Raw genomic sequence first — 19,363 nt, 5'->3', positions numbered from 1 at the left:
ACTAAGTACCTGTTTTACAGAATGTAAAAATCTATGTCCCATCTACTCAAGATGTTTAAGGTGTTTCTGCCATTCACTGTATTCTTCAAATTCACTGACACACTGTTAAACTAAATCTGCTGGTTTGTTTCTTAACAAAAGCACTTGATGCCTTTAAGCTTCTCCAGCCCTTTCACTTTACTGTATTGATTCTAATGTCCTTTCTTTATGCATTCATCCAACTGGAATGTAAAGCAGGTACAATTATTGGATCAGTCTTGTTCATGCACAAAATAATGAATATAATTATCTGAAAGGCAGCAATATGTGTTAACTTTGAACTATATATAGTCTGTAAAACATAGTGTACTTAAAATTTGTATTGCTTATTTTATGTCAAAAGACAAAACTATTTGCCAATGCTTGCTGGAAGAGTTGTGAATTTTACATTTTTTATCCTTCACAGGTAAGATTTCCATAACACTTCAGGAGCAGAATATACCAATAGCTTATAAAAACAAAACAAACAATTTATAGACCTATCATTACTTGTAAACTTACCTGCTTTTACATCCTGGTTGAATCGACAGTATTTTGAGTGCTCAAGCAAGGGTAGACATTGCTCAATAGGCGTCCAGACGTATGTCTCTGGACACAGCAAGTCAGAGGGCCTGTACTGACCCTAGAAAGGGGAGACGGAAAAAAAAAAAAAAAAAAAAAATCAGTTGCACAAGAACACTCTGGCTACAACTTCCCAGATTTTCCTATGAACAAGGAATAATTTTAATCTAATCTACACCAAATGAGTCAGAAACAGCTTCACTGAAATCATAGGCTTAGTTCTTTAGTAATTTCAGCACCATCTCAGGAATACAAATTTAACTTTGGCACTTGATGAAAATGTAAAATTAACATAACGCATTGTTACAGTATCCAAGATGAACTAGAAAAAATTTGGCTTTGCTTACTAAAACTCTGTATTTAAGTTATCCTCTAGAGTTCTGCTGAGCTGGTGCCGACATTAAAAAACTCAGCACCTCCAAAAGCAGCTCCTCTCAAGCGTTGGTAATAGCAAATAATGGAGACCGAAAAAAAAAATGTAATAGAAAAACTCCACACTTAACAGTAAGCATGATGCTAGTTTTATTGCGTTAAAGTGATGGAGCATTTTGTTCATTGCTACTTAAATAGCAACATTTTCTTTTTAATTCATGGAGCTTTTCCTGGAATAGTTTACAGGTAATGATTAGTCAAATTCTACCAATTTTTGCTGATTTATTAAGAAGATATTCTTTGCAGACATTCTCAGAAACTAAATAGCCATAATTATTTTCCCTTCAGCTACACAGAAAATCACCACCTCAGCAATAATAACCTACTCTAATCAGATCTTCATTTGACTTAAAATAAGATTATTCATCGGCCTATAACTTCAGTCAAAAGCCTATCTTTGAGACATTATTCATTTAATCCATTCCCTCTCAACATTCAGAGCCATGTGGTGGCAATATCAAATTAATTATTAAACTGAAAATTCAGCTTGAAAAACAGACATACAGTAAAATGGAATGAAAAAGTTTAAGCATCTCAACTATACAGGTCTTGAGATAACAATTAAAAGCCTGGCCACTATAAGAAGCTACACTGCAGCTGATGTAATTAACAGTTCTTCATATTAATTAAATAGGTAATAAAGATGATCATGTTGATATGAAGTTGATTTTTTTCCAACATCTACTATGAAAAAAGGCAAAGTGGTCTTGAATGAAGCTGACCAGTGTTTGAAAAGGGACATAGGTAATTACTGTGACTATAGTCTGGTGATAAAAACATATTTTAAAAAGTCACATTCACAAGTTCTGCTATTCTTCTTTTAGACATACCTTTATAAAGCAACACCCACCCAGTTTTGGAGAATCAGAAGAACCATTTTTTGAATATTTGCAGAGATTCCCAATTCTTTTTATTCTCTTAACTGTTCAACTCTTCACATTATTTACAGTAGAATTAACTTTATTATGTCTTTCTCAACAATTGTAAATTGTTGAGTAAGAAATACAAAAGTTATCTCTAATAAAAATGAAGTCATAACTGTCCATATGACAAAAAAAAAAAAAACAAGCTTCATGCTGAAATTTGTCAAATACCTGACCTATCTTTCCAAAATCAGTCTGTAAGACCTCGATTTTCTCATTCGAAAAACATTCAGGATTGACTTGTAACTACCGTTGTTGGTTTTGTTGGGTTTTTTCCTCTTTTTTTAATTAAATGCAAATTTTAATATTAAATTAAAACAATATTCCTCCAATTCCATGCAGAAGCTTAAACCTCAAGGCCTTAGAAAATCCTCTGAAGCCAGAGAATGGAAATGACATTATTAAATAAACCACTTTGAAATGTTACGCTATCTAAACAGAAACAGTTGAAAGGTATGTGAAGGTAATGCTTAAAGAACACTTTTATTCACCATTACTCAAATGAAACAATTTAAGGACTATGGGGAAAAAATATGCCTTTTCAGTCAGATTTTTTTTAAAAAAAGGAACATAATTACTTGTTGAGTTAAAGACATTTTCTCAACTGGCCAAGAAAGCAGAAATAGCCAAGTAACCATCTTTCAGAGCTGTCACTTAAGCACAGAAAATACAAGGTGGAAATTTAGTTTTTCCTAGTAGCTTGGGTACACTTATGGATATAAGTAAAGATTCTCAGCCACTTGCAGTTTTCCTATAAGACTGCCCTTACATCTTGAAATATATCACCTTTGTGAATCCCACACATGAAAATCATATCACTATGCTGCCCTATTCTAAATGTCTCTATTAATTCTATAACGTCACATTCTGTCATAAAATGGGATGTATAAAATTAACTTCATTGCAGCATTACTAGCTTGGTTATAAGCAAAAAAGAGCTTCTTTAGCACTGAGCAAACCAGTAATGGGAAAAACTGATTTTCCAATCCATCACTGTAGATTCAATATTTATTTTGGGCATCAAAACACCCTACTTAGGAGGGAAAAAGGAAGAAATAGTTCTGAGGTGACTTCCTTTAGATGTTTCCTTCTCCCAAAATTTAGAATCTTGTTAATAAATTTCCCTGAAAGCTGAGTGATGACACATCACTGACCAGTGACACACAGTGTAATTAGAGGTAAAAACTAAACAAGCTATTGATGCTCTTCAACATCCTCCCTTTCTAAAAGTATTTCCAAGCAGACTACAAGTAAGATATTTCTCCCATAAAGGCATTTTATTTACACTACTGGTTAAACCCACATCCCATGACTCACTCTGTGGAGGAAGCGGGAATGCAGAGCTATACAGAGGTGAGTTTCCCAATAAACAACATTGCCACCGTGTCTATATTGATAGAATTAAAAAGGGAATCCACAGAGTTTGTTAAATCAAATGCAGTAATTTTGGAGGGCTTTTGCCTTCACCCCCGCCTCCCCTAAGCACTTGCTCTCAATTTACTTTCTTTCTTAAAACTGTTTAAAACCTCAATATGAAAATAAACAACTGTGAGTCCACTTCACTTCTCTCCCCCCACCTTATTCCTGTATTGTGACAAAATCTGAACCTGAGAACCCAGCCAGATTCTGCCTTATGTACAGGAGCACCTGTACTTCAAGAAAAATGCTCAGATTTCATTATTCACTCTAAAATGATCACATCATCTAAAAAAATTGCCTCTAAGCATATAATTTCTATTCCTTCTTATTCTTAATATTTCTGATTTGCAGTATACACCCAACATAAATCCACAATAGAAAGGGGATCTCTAACTGCTGCAGAGCTACTTATCACATGAATAACTTCATCAGATTTACAAAACTACTTTTTGAAAATCATTTCTCTTTGGATTCAGATTAAACTAGCATACGTTTCAGAGGTAATACAGTCTATGGTAAAAACCTACAACTGAAAACATTTTGCTTTCTTTTATCTTATAATATAAAAGCTCTTCCATGGTAGCCCTGTTTATGCTGTCCAGACGATCTTGGGAATATTTGACTACAAGACTTTCAACAAAAATTGTCATCTTGCAGGCCATCCCTAAGCACTTGTCTTGTTTTTCAGCTTCTTAAATCCAGCATCACCTTCTGATGAAATACCACCACGTACTGATACTCTCTCAGTATACAACAACTGCATGCATTTCTGTCTGTGCATGTACGTTTCATGCAGAAATATCCAACAAGTTGTAAGATGAGGTATTTTGTAATGGTTTTGAAAATAAAAAAATACGTCTGCCTAAAATTTCTTTATTTTTGATGCTGTTTAAAATTTTCATGGTCATCCAGAAACCCCCTTCTTGAGACAGAATATTAACGCATTTTGAGCTGTTATAACAGCCACTGCAGGTCATACCAGATGTTCATGGTAGAGTCAAATATCCCATCTCTGACAGCCATCAATAGAAAATATTCAGTGAAGACTAAAAGAACAGCGTAAGCATATAGTGTTACTTTGTCAATTCTCTCTTGACCTCCAATAGTTTGCAATACAGATCCTTCCACAACCAGGTAACTTCGGTAATAGCGCATTTTGCCATTCAATAATCCTAAAGAACTGCTTTGATTCACCTCAATCTGCAAACTGTAGTTCTGTTTGATGACCATTTCTACCTCTATTACAGAAAGGCAGTGAACAATCATTGCCTTATCTCCATGCCACTCATGATTTTACAGACAAATATGGTACCTCCATCAGTCTGAAGGGACCTAAATTCTTTACTGCATCCTCTTACATAAGGTATTCTATACCTTTAACCATCCTAGTCAATCTGTCCTCTTTCCAATTTTGCTTTCTCTCTTTTGAAACAGGGGGAAAGGGCCACAGGGGGAAAACATCCAAACTGCATTGTTCAAGAAGCAGGAGACCACAAGGTATAATAAAGATATAAAAAGAAAAAAATTGCATCTTTATAACTAATCTATCAGGTGACTTGATTAAAGAGCAATGCTGAAAATCAGTATAGCTAAGAAACTCCTGGGTACGTGGCTGCTTCTACCAAGTCAACACATTACAATATAAATGTGACTGTTTAATAAAAAAATACCTCCAAGATATTTTATTTTCAGCAACGTTTGGGACACTTTTCATCCTATCTAATATAAAAAGAAGAACCTTTAAGACGCTTTCCCTTTTTGCTATTAGATATGCTGCATTTTAATTGGAAGCTTCTGGAAATAAATTTTACAGTGAGTTTGCCAAGCCTAAATTAATACTTCACACCATGATACATTTTTGTTTTACAGTTTCCAAATCAGAATGAACCAGAACTTCTCTGAACTTTTGTTCGACAGGAAGGGCAAAGGTTTTAATGAGACTTTAGTCTGGAGATTACTTTTAGAATATTTTGTAAAATCTGAGGGATTTGGTAAGCACTCGAGATGAAAAACACCAGCAGAGTTTGTTTTTGTAGTCTAAGTAAAATTTAAAATGTAAAACTACCACGAAAGAGAATAGTCTCAAAAACAAAGAAGGTCAAGCACCAGTAGCACTGAAAAAACAGAATAGGAAGGTTAAACACACATTTAATTCTTTTATCAGGTACAGTTTACATCTGCATTCTATTTTTTCACAATAAACTCATTGATCTTTTATTAAAAGTGAATTAAGACGGCCTTCATCTCCATTTCCAGCCAGCTGCTTAAAAAGAAGCTCTAGGACTACGTAAACAAAGTAACCCCAAATTATCAACAGCAATCCATTAGAGCGAGGCAGCACCGCCCGAGAAAGAGCCCGCCAGACTACAAGTTTATTAAATTCAGTCTTTTCACTGAAAGACAACCCCGCTGGAATCCCATCAGCAAAGTACTACAGCAGACCCTTGCTCCCTGATTTCATTACATAAACAGAACTAGACTTTATCGATCCCCAGGAGAGTCCTTTGCGAGGAACTCCAACTGCCGTGTTTTCACAGGCGGAGGCTGGTCCGTGCCACGCCGAGCCAGGGCCGGCGGGGACAAAGACCTCGACATCTGAATCCGTTTGTGCTTCCAACCGTCCGCACTCACTCACATGGGATCCATCTGTGGAAGGCCTGAAAGACTTAACAACTACCAAAAAAAAAAAAAACCAAAAAAAAACAAACACCCCCAAACAACCTATACAAAATCAGTCCCACATCATAGTTGCTTTTTATTTTTAAAAGAACAAAAAAAATCCGTAATATTAATAGATGTGGGATAAAGCAAGATTAATAGATTAAAGATTAATAGTTTAATAGATTAAAGATTAATAGATGTGGCTGGAGACTTCAGATATATCATCAAAAAATATTCAGCATACAAGAAATTACATACCAAAGAGGAGTTAAATCAGCCAGTGTATACTTTGTGGGTAAGTCAGCGAAAAAGTAACAAGCTGGATTTAACCATTGGGTTTAACCACAGTTGCATGTGCAGACTGCCTGATACTCCAGTGCCGGTATCAAACAAGTTGATTTTATCCAAACCGCAAACTTTGAATTAATTACGCAATCAATATTTTTAGGACCCCAGAGCTGCATTCTTGAGAGCTTAACCACTTTTCTGTTTTATTAAAGAATAATGCATTGTAATCCTTAAAAGATGTTATGAATAATAACCAAAATTCATTTTGTAGCTCATAGAGCTCAAACTACTTTAGAGAAGTATATGAAGTGCTAGTCCTTCCTCTTCAAAAAGCTATGCTGATTCTTATTCTTTCAGTTACACTGTCATAGGCACGAAACCTGTGTAATGGGAATTTTACAGGCCAGCCAGGGACTGTGAGGTGCTTTCTAACGCATCTCAAACATAGAAACTCAGAGCAAATACCCACCACCTTCTCCTGTACAGTTTGGTTTAGCATAAGTGAAATGTAAACATAATTTGAAGCTGGTTTGAAGTTGTATTTTGAATAGAAGTATACCAAGACTTATTTAGGTCAGTTAATTTTTTATGACATTACTATTTTGCCATTTTTGTTTTAAATGCGCCCCAACAACCTTTTAACTGACTGATCAAAGCGACAGTATAATTTACCAACTTTCACTTCTTTTCTGTTTATTTCCCAAGTCAATGTAAAGTATTAACAGAATTAACTAATGACAACTGTTTCCAAGGAGAAAATAGTTATGGCATTTGTCTTACAACTAGTAGGAAACAAATATTTACTAAACAGTCATACTTAGCTGTTCTTCACTAGATATTAAAAAATTTAGTGTTTCAGAAGGTTTTCATAGTGTCCCTCAGTTAAATAAAATATCTTGGGTAATTGTAAAACAGATTAAAATGATGAGTAAAAGACAAAAGGGAATGCAGCCAAGAGTCATATTCAATAACCTACAACTATCATGCAATTATTTGGCCATTAACTGTCTACATGATCTTAACCCACAACAAAAATTGAATTAAATTAGTCTTCGATTTCACTCAGACTTAAGGTAAATCTCAGAACTTTATTTGCCTGTGGTGGTCTGCACAGAAGCATTTACAAAGAAATACTTCCCTTCCTCCCTCAAAATACTTTAAGAAAGTATTATAATTTCTTTGTTTTCCCAACACATGCTATTCCTAGGAATCTCCTGAATTGTTTGGAGTCTGCTATCTTCATAGCTCAGTGTACACCTTAAATAGCTGCTTTCACCTTGTCCTCTTTCATTAAAATAATCTGAAATATTTAACTTTCTCGCTTGCTTTTGATACTGGAAAATGGTCAACAGGTGTCTGAAAAGGCTCATGGACTGCTAGAGAAAAAACTGCTTCCCATTTAGGAAAAAGGGGAGAATTTGGTACAGGGTTTGTTTTTGTTTTGTTTTGTTTTGGTTTTTTTTCCCCTTTAGTCTCTAACTCTGTCCAGCTCTTCTTTCCTTTTATACACCGGTATTACCTTTCCCCCCACTCACTGAGTACAACATGCTAAGGGGGGCTGCAGATGTTTATGCCACAAGATCCAAGCTGTGAACTGCTGCACATTAACCTACAAACCTGCCGTCAGCAAGATACAAGAAGCCAACAAAGTGCTGCTTGAGATAAGGTATATCCACGACCGTACTCAAACAGATCCCATTATCCTCTCTAACACCACCACATTAATCAATGAGATAATTCTGGTTTCAAGTTTAAAAGTTAACAATAATTAGTATGCTCAAGGGACTTTCACTTCACTGTCATGGAGGGCTGCTGCAGAAGCCATGTGTGCACAGAGGGCATTTATCATCTCTGTTTTATTAGCCTGGGATGCAACTGTCCAGAGCTAACGATGACGCACAGCTCCGGGCATACTCTGTCAACCACTTTCAAGCGTTGATCTCTCCTCCAAGACTTCTTGCCAAGAGTTTATTCTTTTTCATTTATAAAGACCAATAAGTGAGAGTTTTCCATTACTTGTTCTCAGCAACTAAAGCCAATCTATCTGAAGTCATCATATTAAAGCCACTGTATCTGAAATAAAGCCAGTTGATTAGGCTTACACAAAATAGGGAAAAAAAAATAATCTGTATATTCAGGAATTACATCATAAAAACTGTATTTTTAATATCCCCTTGATGACTAGATAGACACATGTATCAATGAATACTTATTAAAAAATAAAGATCATTTTTGCAGGGGGGCAGTTGTCGGTCTTTTATGTTCATATTCTTTGCATTTTAAGATTTACTCAAACCAATGTGTGTCTAGTGTACAGTAACATTTCTGAACTTGGACTCAAGCCATAAAATATCTGTGCCTATTCCACCATATCTGTTCTCACTCATTTTTTTCTGAGTAAGAAAGATGGATGGATAGATACATACATACAAGTTCTACATTTGCCGTTCTTAGATTTCAGTAAACTTAATCTAAACAGTGAATGCTATTAGGCTGAATTTGCCATGTATCTTGTGTCTCATGCTGTAGAGACAATGGTACAAAACATTATAAAATGGTCTTTTCAAGACCAATAAAGCAAATTATTTACCATGCAACAGCTCTTGTACCCTGGTTCTAGACTTCTGATGACAGAAACAGCAAGTTTATGGATTCTGAACTGCCCTAAATTGGCTGACTGTTTATCCAAAGCTGAAATAATAATATCCAAATGACAGACAAGTCTGAAGACAACTCCTGAAACTGAGAGACAAAGAGTAGTATGTATTACAAGTATGTAGGTACTCAAAAAAGCTTACATAAAATTAAGGGGCTTAAGCATGTCTTCTACGTACTTTTACATCAACCAACAATGGATGTATCTATTTTGCCTTTTTATATTTCCCAAGGTTTCTTTTTTTATATTATTATTATTTCTTTGTTTATATCTGTTAATCTGTGCTGTGCAGAGTAGCATTTTATTAAAATAAGACTACTGAAGCTAAGTTTACATAAAGTTTGTGTTTGGCATACAAAAATAAGAGATGTTGATATGGGATGGCACTTACAGGAAAACTCTACTGTATGTTCCTGGCTTGAATTCCAGAGACTGCCACCAAGAATATTAAAACATTGCATAGCTTTAAATATTGCTACTTTATCTCTCTTGTTTACTACTATTTCGTACCAGTGATACTAAACTAGCAGAACAGTGACATCAACACAAAACTGAAATTCCAAACAATGTTTCTATTTCAACCTGTATTTGTAAACATGAATTTAAAACAGCTGTATGTTCAAAAATTTTACAGGAAAAAACATGATTTTGTGATTATAAATAAAAATATATAAAACCAGCTAACATTTACCAGAAATTGCCATTAAAAAGTCCTGTTGGGAACAAGTTAATTACAGATGGTACCACACAGATATACTTCTGAAGCTGGAAGCTAGTATCTATCTTGCCTACAGAGAAGCTACTCAAGAAAAAAAAACTGTACTACTAAAAAAAGTAGCACAGTTTGAGAAAGCTTGAGCAGAAAACAATAAGAAAGAAGAGTTAAGCTTGTACATTTGATGAATATTAGATTCTCAATTTTAGCCAACTTTTTCAACAACTTGAAAAAATATCTAGTATATTACAGGAAGAAAATGTAATATGCACTGCTTTTTTACTTCAAAAAACAAAGGTCTTGGGGAATGAAAATCGTATGATTACTGAAATGGAACTTGTTTACTTTAAATCTGCAGCAGAAATACTTAAGGGGACTCTAGCATTAAACTTAGAAAGAGAGATTAAAAAAAACTATGACAAAAAGATAAAACCCAAGTAGGGGCCTCAAGAGGAATGCTTCATTAGAGACACACCAACTATGTTGACTTAGGTCTATCTCAAAAGGAGTTTATTTTGGCAGCTGTGAGAAGCAAAAGAAAAATAAGTGAGTGTTTCAGTCATGTGGATCCCATATCTTTCTCTTGAAGAGTTGCCATAAACTGACAGTATTTTTTTAGTTCATTAAATTAAATGTATGAAATAAAGTATTAAAGTTTATTTTCTTACATTTAACATGAAGTGAAATTATCACAGGAAAAATATGCACAACCTAATATATCATACTCACACTTTACACTTACATACACAAAATTGTCACATGGATATCAAATAGCTTTAAACGTTCATTAATGCCTCACTAGCTGGAGTCATATCTAAAAGAACAGTATTCATCTAAGCATCTTGCAAACATACTCCACAGGAAAGCTAAATCAATGTGCTGTCAAAGAGGCTTCTACTATCTAGTTATCAAAACAAAAGCACTACAGATCATGTTTATTTAATAGGAAAAAAAAATAGCCAAACACAAAATTAAATTGATAGAATGTAAAGGAAAGTGAGCATGTTTTAAAATATTTTTCTGTACAACTGCACAGGGAACCAGAAAATTAACATTCACCAGAACGAAACAACCAGCACAACAGAAATGGGTGTGAGGGCAGCGTGCATAATTTTTCATTTTTATTTTTTAAAAGCATTGAACATGATTATGATGTACCAAAAGGTAAACTGATGCCAATTAACTTTTTAAATCTTTTGTGATGATTAAAAGAAAACAGGGACTAAACCTGCTACCCTTACTCATACGACTCACTTCAACTCAAATCTGTTTTTTCCTCACTTTTAAAGCAACAATTCTAAAGGAAGAGAAAAGCAGGTATATTTTACAGCAAGATACAGTATTTACTTTTCAGGTATCTATGAAGCCTCCAGTTCACTCTTTCTATACATGCATAACACATGCATTGCTCTCACAACTTGACCCAATTGCAGATTCTTGGCTTCTGGATAAAACCATTCATTACTGTGCACCAACAGGGCACACAGAAACTTGCATTTCTTCCTGTGCATTAATTTCTCTGTATTTTTAACGCTTTTGAAAATTCTTTGCCTGTGTGTCTACCTTCAAATCAAACTCCCTGTTACAGCCATTGCGTTCTGTGGTTACCTCCACCACCTTGTGCCATTTTCCCCAGCAAGCACCAGTGCTCATCGCTGGCCAACCTTTCCCCATCTTTCTTAGCATCTCTCCAACAATTCTCCTCAAAGTTCTCCTCAGAGCCCCCCAAACCTTCTCTCCTCCCAGCTCCAAAACTCACCCCTTCATCCCACGCAACCACCCATGAGCCCCAAGCCGCTCAGAGCACAATCTGGCACTTGTTACTCAGTGCCCCTTCTCCTGCTCAGCCTCACACATCAGATCTGTCGCTGCGTTACTACCGATACCACTGGGAAAACTACCCCTGTACTTGACTTACCCAAAGTCCTGTTTCTGTCTCTAACAGGGTTTCCAAAAACTCAGCCAGAAACAGACAGAACTTGCCGAAAAGTTACCCAGACATGACTCTGAGGGCAGGAAAATAAGATCAACCCGGGAAAGTCTGGGTTGATCGTAGTCTTATACTGAATAAATAATTTCATACTTGACCTCCATGCCCAGCTACTGACTCAGTCTGTGGAATATTTGAAGACATAATAAATACTAGACTAATTGACAGCTTTTCAAATTGTGAAACACTGGTATTCACAAGTTGAAATATACTCCTAATTAGGAATTCAGATACAAGATGTTGGCTTTAGATTAAGATACGCTATGTGGGATTTTCAAAAGCATTTGTAGTATTTATGTAACTAAATCATGTTGAAAAACAATGGCACTTTTAAAATTGCCTCTCCAGCTTTTTTCATTTTTTTCTTTCATACATCTAAGAACAAGAAATAATACTCTGAATTGATAATTCAAACAGAACAAGATGTTTAAGTCTTTCTATCAATATATAGAACACTTGACACGCTTTTTACAATTCCAACAATAAAAAGCCTAGTAAAAGCCAAATAATTTACCCTTAGTCATTCAAAACTGTAATATACACAATCCAGTATTGAAGACACAACTTCAACAACAGTGGTACATATAGGCAAGCAGGTGTTAATAGTAATCTTAAGCGTGAAAAAGAGTAAAGTTGTAGGAAAAAGTGGAGAAAACAGCACAGGAAAGTTTACTAATAAAAGTTTAATTTCTGTGAGATCTAGATTAAATAATATTGCAAAATTCAAGTTAACACATCCTTAATACTCACAAAAAGATGTTGTTGAAAGTAAAAAATCTGAAGAAGAAAATAAGGCAATGATAAATCTCAGTGTTTAAGCATCTACAATTTATATTATTGGGATAGAGTAACACACCTCTGCCAAAAAATTTAAACCTACTTGTCTCCCTCACATCTGCAGATTAAAAAATTAATAAACAAATAAAAAGGCTTGCTTTACCTCAGTATTCCAAGCATGTGTTAGAACTTAAACCCTAACAGCAAGTAAAGTAACAGCTATCTGTAGAAAGTATCCACAAGTATCTGTACAAAAGTTCTGGACCAAGAGACGTGCACTTGGAAAGAAGTTTCTTCTATTGTTCCTAAGAATGTTTATTTTCATAGTAATTTTCATTCATGAAATAAGCGTTCTAATTTTAGGTCCATTTTGTTTGTCAAGTGTTTGTATAACAAGCTTGCTTTGTTTGCTGGGAGAGGAAAAGTTGTAAACAAAGCCTCTCTGTGCTCTCTGAGCAGTCTGTTCTCAGCAGGAGACCATCCTACTTCACCTTGGGACCATCTCAGCATCTGGAGCTCACAAACCACACGTCTGAATTGAAGTCATTATTGATCTCACTGCAAGTCTCAAAACGAGACAAAATTCTGCACTGCAAAAATGTGTAAGCTTTGTCACCATAGAATAGATGGTATGTGGTGTCCAAAACTGGCAATGTGTGAAGCAAGGCAGCCAGGCGTCATGCCTCCCTTACAGCGCACGCAAACATCTACTGTAAGAGCCAAAAAATCCAAACATTGCAGAAGGCAGAATCTGAACTGCCAGACAGCCCATACCAGCTTCTGTTCATCCTCTCTGTCTTAAGACTCGAAATGGAAAAACAGGCTGTAGCTATATTACTTACAAGAAGAAATACGAACCTGGGAGAGCCTCAGTTTCTCAGATTCAATGCATTTGAGACCCTCCGGGACCGTGCTAAATATAAGAAAATGGGGAAAGATTCCAAATATAGGAACACTAAACGAATGTAGGAATAAGGCATAAAAAATAGGGCTAACGACACGTATTGGATTTTTGTCAAGCTATTTTGCAGAGAATGATAACTGCCTGAGGACGTACTATAGTAAAAATAATTGCATCTTTTCAACATGTTTTTTTTGACATTGACTTGTTTTCAAACTCCTCCTTATGTTAATGAATTCTATCTCCTTAATTATAAACAAAATATTAAACTTATAGAACTGAAATTCTTGTCAAGTAAATCCATTTTTATTATGCAAAATAGAACAAAATGAAATTATAGTAGCAAATTCTGCAGCAATAATTCTGAATGCAGATTTTGCATCTATTAGCAATGTAAATGCGCACGTGCATGCTTGTGGCTCTGTAAAACTACCCAAATTCAACACTATTCCCATAGTTGGTTAGAACAGATTCACTATTATGCTTTCATTCAAACTATTATCATTAAAAGGTACACGCATGTCTACTTGCATGTTTAGGAAAACGTACTGTTTACCATTACGTATCCCCCAAGTCTTTGAGCTGAAACATCAACACTTCAGTTTTCTCTTAATGCCACATGTTTGGAAACTGTTTTCTTTGTAATCACCTTCACAGAAGAAAACAAGTTTGAAGACAAATGGGCTGGAATAAGTAACTATACTATAAGCTACATTAAGGCCTGATCATACCAAAACCTGGTCATTCAAGGGTATATTTAAACATGCATCCAAATACAGGATTAGGAGAGTATTAAAATTAGAACTGCACTTACAAAAATCAAGCACTCTGTTGACACTCTGAAAGTTTATAATCCTCGCTTTTCAGAGTCAAAATAATTTAAAATTGCCCAAGCAATCACCTTCTTTTATTTTAAAAACAATAACGGTCCACACTGTATTCACATGCATACCTATCTTGAAACACAAAAGCAGTTTCATGCACTTCCATACATTTTTAACACATTCCTAAAAATAGAGAGCGAAGTACGATAAATGTTTCAATGCTTGCCATGATATGCCAGTAAATATCGACACAACAGTTTTTAGTTGCACTGTCCAAGCAACCTAACGCAGCCAGGAGCCAAAGATTTGGCTGTAAACCCAGAAAGAGTTCATAAATCTCAGGGAAGGAACAGTATCTGCAGTTTTAAGAGACTCGCAGCAGAAGGTTCGTGCTCATTCTTGTTTGCTGTTGCTCTAAAAGATGCACAACCACCAGAGGCAAGAGGACTGAAAAAAGCCCATCTTAGCAGAATTTAGCCTGTAGTTTACTACAGATCTTAGATACTTCTGTGGCAGTTTGCAACTTTTCCAACTTAAGGGATATTGGCTTGAGGAATATTAGCATCTTTTTTCTTGCATTAACACACTAATTTCTTCCCACATCACAAGTAGAGATAGAGGTACTCTAGTTTAAAAACTTCATCAGAAGGTGGGGCTTCTATTACAGGCATCTGAGGACTAACAATTCAGTCATCAACGTGATCAAGACGACATTTAACATGCAGAGTTTCTTTACCATCCCCCACTGACAGTGTGTCATTGTGTGCTTTAAAATCCATTAAACAGTCAGCAGCAAGAAACAGCAAAACAGATACAGTTCTAAGAAAGGAACCAATTTGTTTTCTAAAATCAAGTTTCAGTCAGGGCTTACAAACTGAGCTCTATTAGAAGCACACATCGATTTATGAGGAGCACATAAAATACCACCTTGCAATAATTTAGGCTGCACCAGTGCTGTCCTTTGGATCCTTTCTCAATGCCACCCTAATTTAGCAGGAACTGTGGTGGAGCAGCCCCTAAGCTTCTCCTTATGGAGACCTTCCCACCTGTTCTTCCTGCACAATAGCCTCAGATTGCCCAGGTGAGAAGCAAAGGCAGAACTTGGGGTGGGCTCCCTGGCTCTCAGCTGGCACTACACCATTTTGCTCAGTGCCCTTTGCTGCCACTGTACAACATAAATGAAGGATGCAGAGAATAGCAAGCAGGTTCCCCTCAAACTTAGCATAACTTCTCTCCACCTTCCTCCCCTTCCCCCTGAATGGAGGATTATTAAAAATAATTAATAGAAAGCCACACGATGCCAACTGGTAATGACTAAAACGCAAAGAAAGTTGAAAAAAATGAATCTATAAAATAAAACATGGATCAATCTTACTGACCATATTAGCACCAAGTAGCCCTTCACAACAGGAGCTTTAATATATTAAATAAATAAATAAAATCAATACAACAGTGGAACAATAAGCTCATCTTGTCTTCTGTCCATTCATAGAACAACGGCACATTTGTGTTGGGATGAACAGAGAATTCGGTTCCTGCGTACTTTTGCTCCACGAACCCATTCTTCAACTAGTTGACAACTGGGTCATTTTCACACCCTTTTTTTTTGTCATTCTAACTCAGTGTTATTTGTGAAAACATTTTTATTCTAAACAAGATAGGGGAAGGAAGCAAACAGTATAGTATTTTATTTAAAAAAGATGATCTACTCCCTTTAAACCTTTCTATTAAGAATTCCAAAATTATTCTACACATCTAACAGCAAATAATGACTCTTAAGAGTTTTAGTCATTCCTTTTAGAACAGTTCAGTTATTCAGTTGAAAACAGCTAAACAAAATAAAGCTTTCTCTGCAGTGGTTAACTCCCACACATGATAAGCAGAAACCTCAGGGCAGTGCTTGGAAACAGCAAGGGGTTTTTGTGTTGGTGGTGGTTGGTTTCTTTTTTTCATTTTGCACTCAAAAGACAACAGTTTGCCAAGCTCCCCAATAAGGTAACCTTTGAAAGCCTTTGGGAACTAATTTTATTAGATTAAGAAAAAGCTTTAAAGAAGCTGTAACAAAAATATTTCACTTCTCCATTGACCCTTCTGCTTGGGGCCCTGCTCTGTGCAATCTCTCAGAGGTCCAGTGCCCTTATGATAGTCTTTGTGAAAACACAGCACTGTCGTCCAACAGCCTGCCAGGCTCCACAAACTTTGACTACTGACTTGAACACCAATTAAAGAATTTATAGATTTGTTTTTAAATTACTTGCATCTGAGTAACATTGGTGGCTACCACAGGATAACACAAAGCTCCACCACTACTAGCTATATGCTGGTGGTGTGAAAACAATTAATTACAATCACTTACAGTCCAGTACTAACACACCTTTGCTCTGGGTTTTGTTTATTCTGAATCTGTTATTTTCTTTGAGCTGCCACTGCCAGCATTTACTATAATACTGTAAATAATAATTTACTATAATAAGGAAGATAAAACTCATCCAGAAGATCTCCACAGGAGCTGTAAGGAACAACCATAAAACTCTCTATGTTTTGTTACCTCATTTAATGCAATATTCTCTCCTGAAAGAAAGAAAAAAGCAACCTTTAACAGAGACTTAGCCAAACCAGAACGAACAGCAGAGAGATTCAAGAGCATATACAACGTGTGCTTTCATAGTCACTTAGTCACGAACATTAACACTAAAAATAACTCAGCCCACATCCCAATTTAGCCCATTCTGAAAACTGTAGTCACACATTTCCCATTTTTTCTCCTTTCCATCCTTTCTCTTTGCCTCCAGAGCCTACTAACTTCTTTAGTACAATGAAGCCAGTAACTTCTGTTATATAAACAAATGGTAGAAGCTGACTTCAGCATCTGAGAGCCTTAGACAGAAGGCCGAGTTTTAGACATCATTCTCTAAGACACAAATGCATCAGTTGATGAAAATCCACTAGACTGCATAAAGCATGACAAGAAGCTTAAAAAATGAGATTGGAGAAAAGAAGGAATTGAGGAGGTTTTGGTGGGCGGTTGGTTGGGCTTTTTAGCAAAAATCTGAGAGGCCCAAGAAGAGACATGACAGTAGCCATCACGTTTAGAAAGAAGGGTCTTGCAATTAAAAAAAAAAAAAAAAAAAAACAACAAACACAACAACAAAAAAACCCACACACCACAAACCTGAACCAAACCAAAACTTTTTTGTGCATGGTAGGTAAGACAAAATGTAATATTCTTTAGGAAGACAAGTTCAGGTCAAACATTAAGAAAAAATAATTTCAATGGAAATAAAATTTAATAAAGCACAAGAATATATAAGTATATAACCGCCAACACCTGGAGACGTGTGTAAGTTTTTAAAGGGAGACCTTTGGCACACACATGTCCAACTGGTTTTAAAAGTTAACACAAATATAGTTGAACCTGACTTGGAGTAAGGGGATGGACTACATAATCCCCCATGGCCTTTGACAAGCCTCCTTTTCAATGACTCCACTTTTCCCTCCTGGCTCCAAATCATTCCCCACTATAGGAATCTGGGACTCTCATTCCCATTCAAACACCGATGTTGAACTTTCTGCAAACTAGACTGTTATAAGCATTGCGTGTAATATCAGGATTGAGGATAAATAATAGAACCTCATTAATATACTTTTACTTGGAGACTCGGTATAGTCAGCAGCTAAACAAGCTCAGACAAAGAAAATAATCATTCAAAATAATGAACTGTCATCTAGATTAAATGTAACACTTCAGAGAAGTGTACTGTGATACCTCTGTAAAATTAATGAGGTCTTAGTAAAACCAGACCTCATTAAAGTATCTACCATTAAATCTTTCCTGGAAAACTGGAGAAAAAACATCTCTTGTGTAGATTAACTGACTTGTCAGCCAGCTCCTACTGTAAAGACCACAAGGTAAAATATGGCAGAGCCAGGAAAAGCCCAAGTTCCCAGCTTTCAGACCCAATAAATTCCCCTTGACAATATTGCCTAATTAGAACTAATATAATCAGCAAAATAGCAAAAATAAGAAAGAATACAATACGAGCAATTGGATTTGATGTTAAATGAGAGATCCAATACTCCAAGTGTTGCCAGATTCAATAAATGTGATGCACAGATAAAACTAACCAGTGTTTCAATGACTTACACTTTAGTGACAGATTTAAAGGGCTGATTTTTCTCCAGGACACAAGAACTCTGATATTTTGCCCAACGCTTGAAAACTGGCATGGCTATGAACAACTTCATACAAAGACTATGTTAGGAAAAGTGAAGAGCATTATCTTCATAAATATGTTTTAAACTTTTGCATGGCATTGTAAGGTGTCCATCTCTGCATATTCAAATTCTCTCACTTTTGGGAATATCCACAAAGAGACAGGTAGAGATACAAAATTCAGAAGTAAAGAATGTTAACTAGTGTTTGAGGACCATACAAAAATGATCAAATCAACAAAAAATGAAGTGACGCTGACAAAGCAGTGCTATATTAATAAGCCTGCTTGTTAGAAACTTTAAAAATATAGTCATTTCCATGCATTTTTACATTTACTAGCAAGGACTAATAGATTTATAGAACTGTAATTGGAAAGTTCTGAAACGTGAAGTATGACCTCATTCCTCAGATGAAAGAGAAAAATTAAAGACATGTGAATTGTGAAGTATATTATAGTCCTCCCCCCCCCCCAAAAAAACCAACCACAACCAAACAAAACCCACACCTCTTTTGTCTATGTATTTCACAGTTTACAGTTCTCACTTTAATTGCTAATGGTTGCTATGGAGTCCCCAAATAAGCCTTCAAATAAGATTCAGTACAAGTCAGCAATAAGTAGTGAATTTATGACTATGCAGAGTCATGAATTAGACATGATAAATTTCTACCAGATATTATCATTCAGAAGATGGTTTGCCTCAGGTTTATTAACATGATTCTGAATAAAACTTTTTAGCAGCTCCTTTTGACAGAGGCAGTCAAGTTACCTCTAATAACTCTAAAAACATCCATTGGTACAGAACTGGCCTACAATTTAACAAACCATACTTCTTATTCTAGTGCTTTTATGAAAATTTGGCTAGATTTTAGTTTACTTAAGCCTTACACAAATTAACAAAAATCACATTTATTAAAGAAAGACTACAGGGAAACTGGTCCAAGTTATTAAAATTCCTGTAACAGG

General features: G+C 35.7%; 1 protein-coding gene across 4 annotated transcripts in view; it reads right to left on the bottom strand.

Annotated features, from left to right (window-relative positions):
- Positions 1-19,363, bottom strand: part of ATE1 (arginyltransferase 1) — an 84,885-nt gene that overhangs the window by 22,333 nt on the left and 43,189 nt on the right. For all 4 annotated transcript variants that reach the window (XM_042787589.1, XM_032988667.2, XM_032988668.2 and 1 more), the window contains exon 11: positions 541-661. In XM_042787589.1, coding sequence (XP_042643523.1) covers positions 541-661 — 121 coding nt within the window. The remainder of the gene's footprint in view (positions 1-540; positions 662-19,363) is intronic.

This window comes from Tyto alba, unplaced genomic scaffold, assembly GCF_018691265.1.
Source record: "Tyto alba isolate M040663 unplaced genomic scaffold, T.alba_DEE_v4.0 Super-Scaffold_1, whole genome shotgun sequence".
NCBI lineage: Eukaryota > Metazoa > Chordata > Aves > Strigiformes > Tytonidae > Tyto > Tyto alba.
This window is presented reverse-complemented; position numbering and strand designations above follow the sequence as displayed.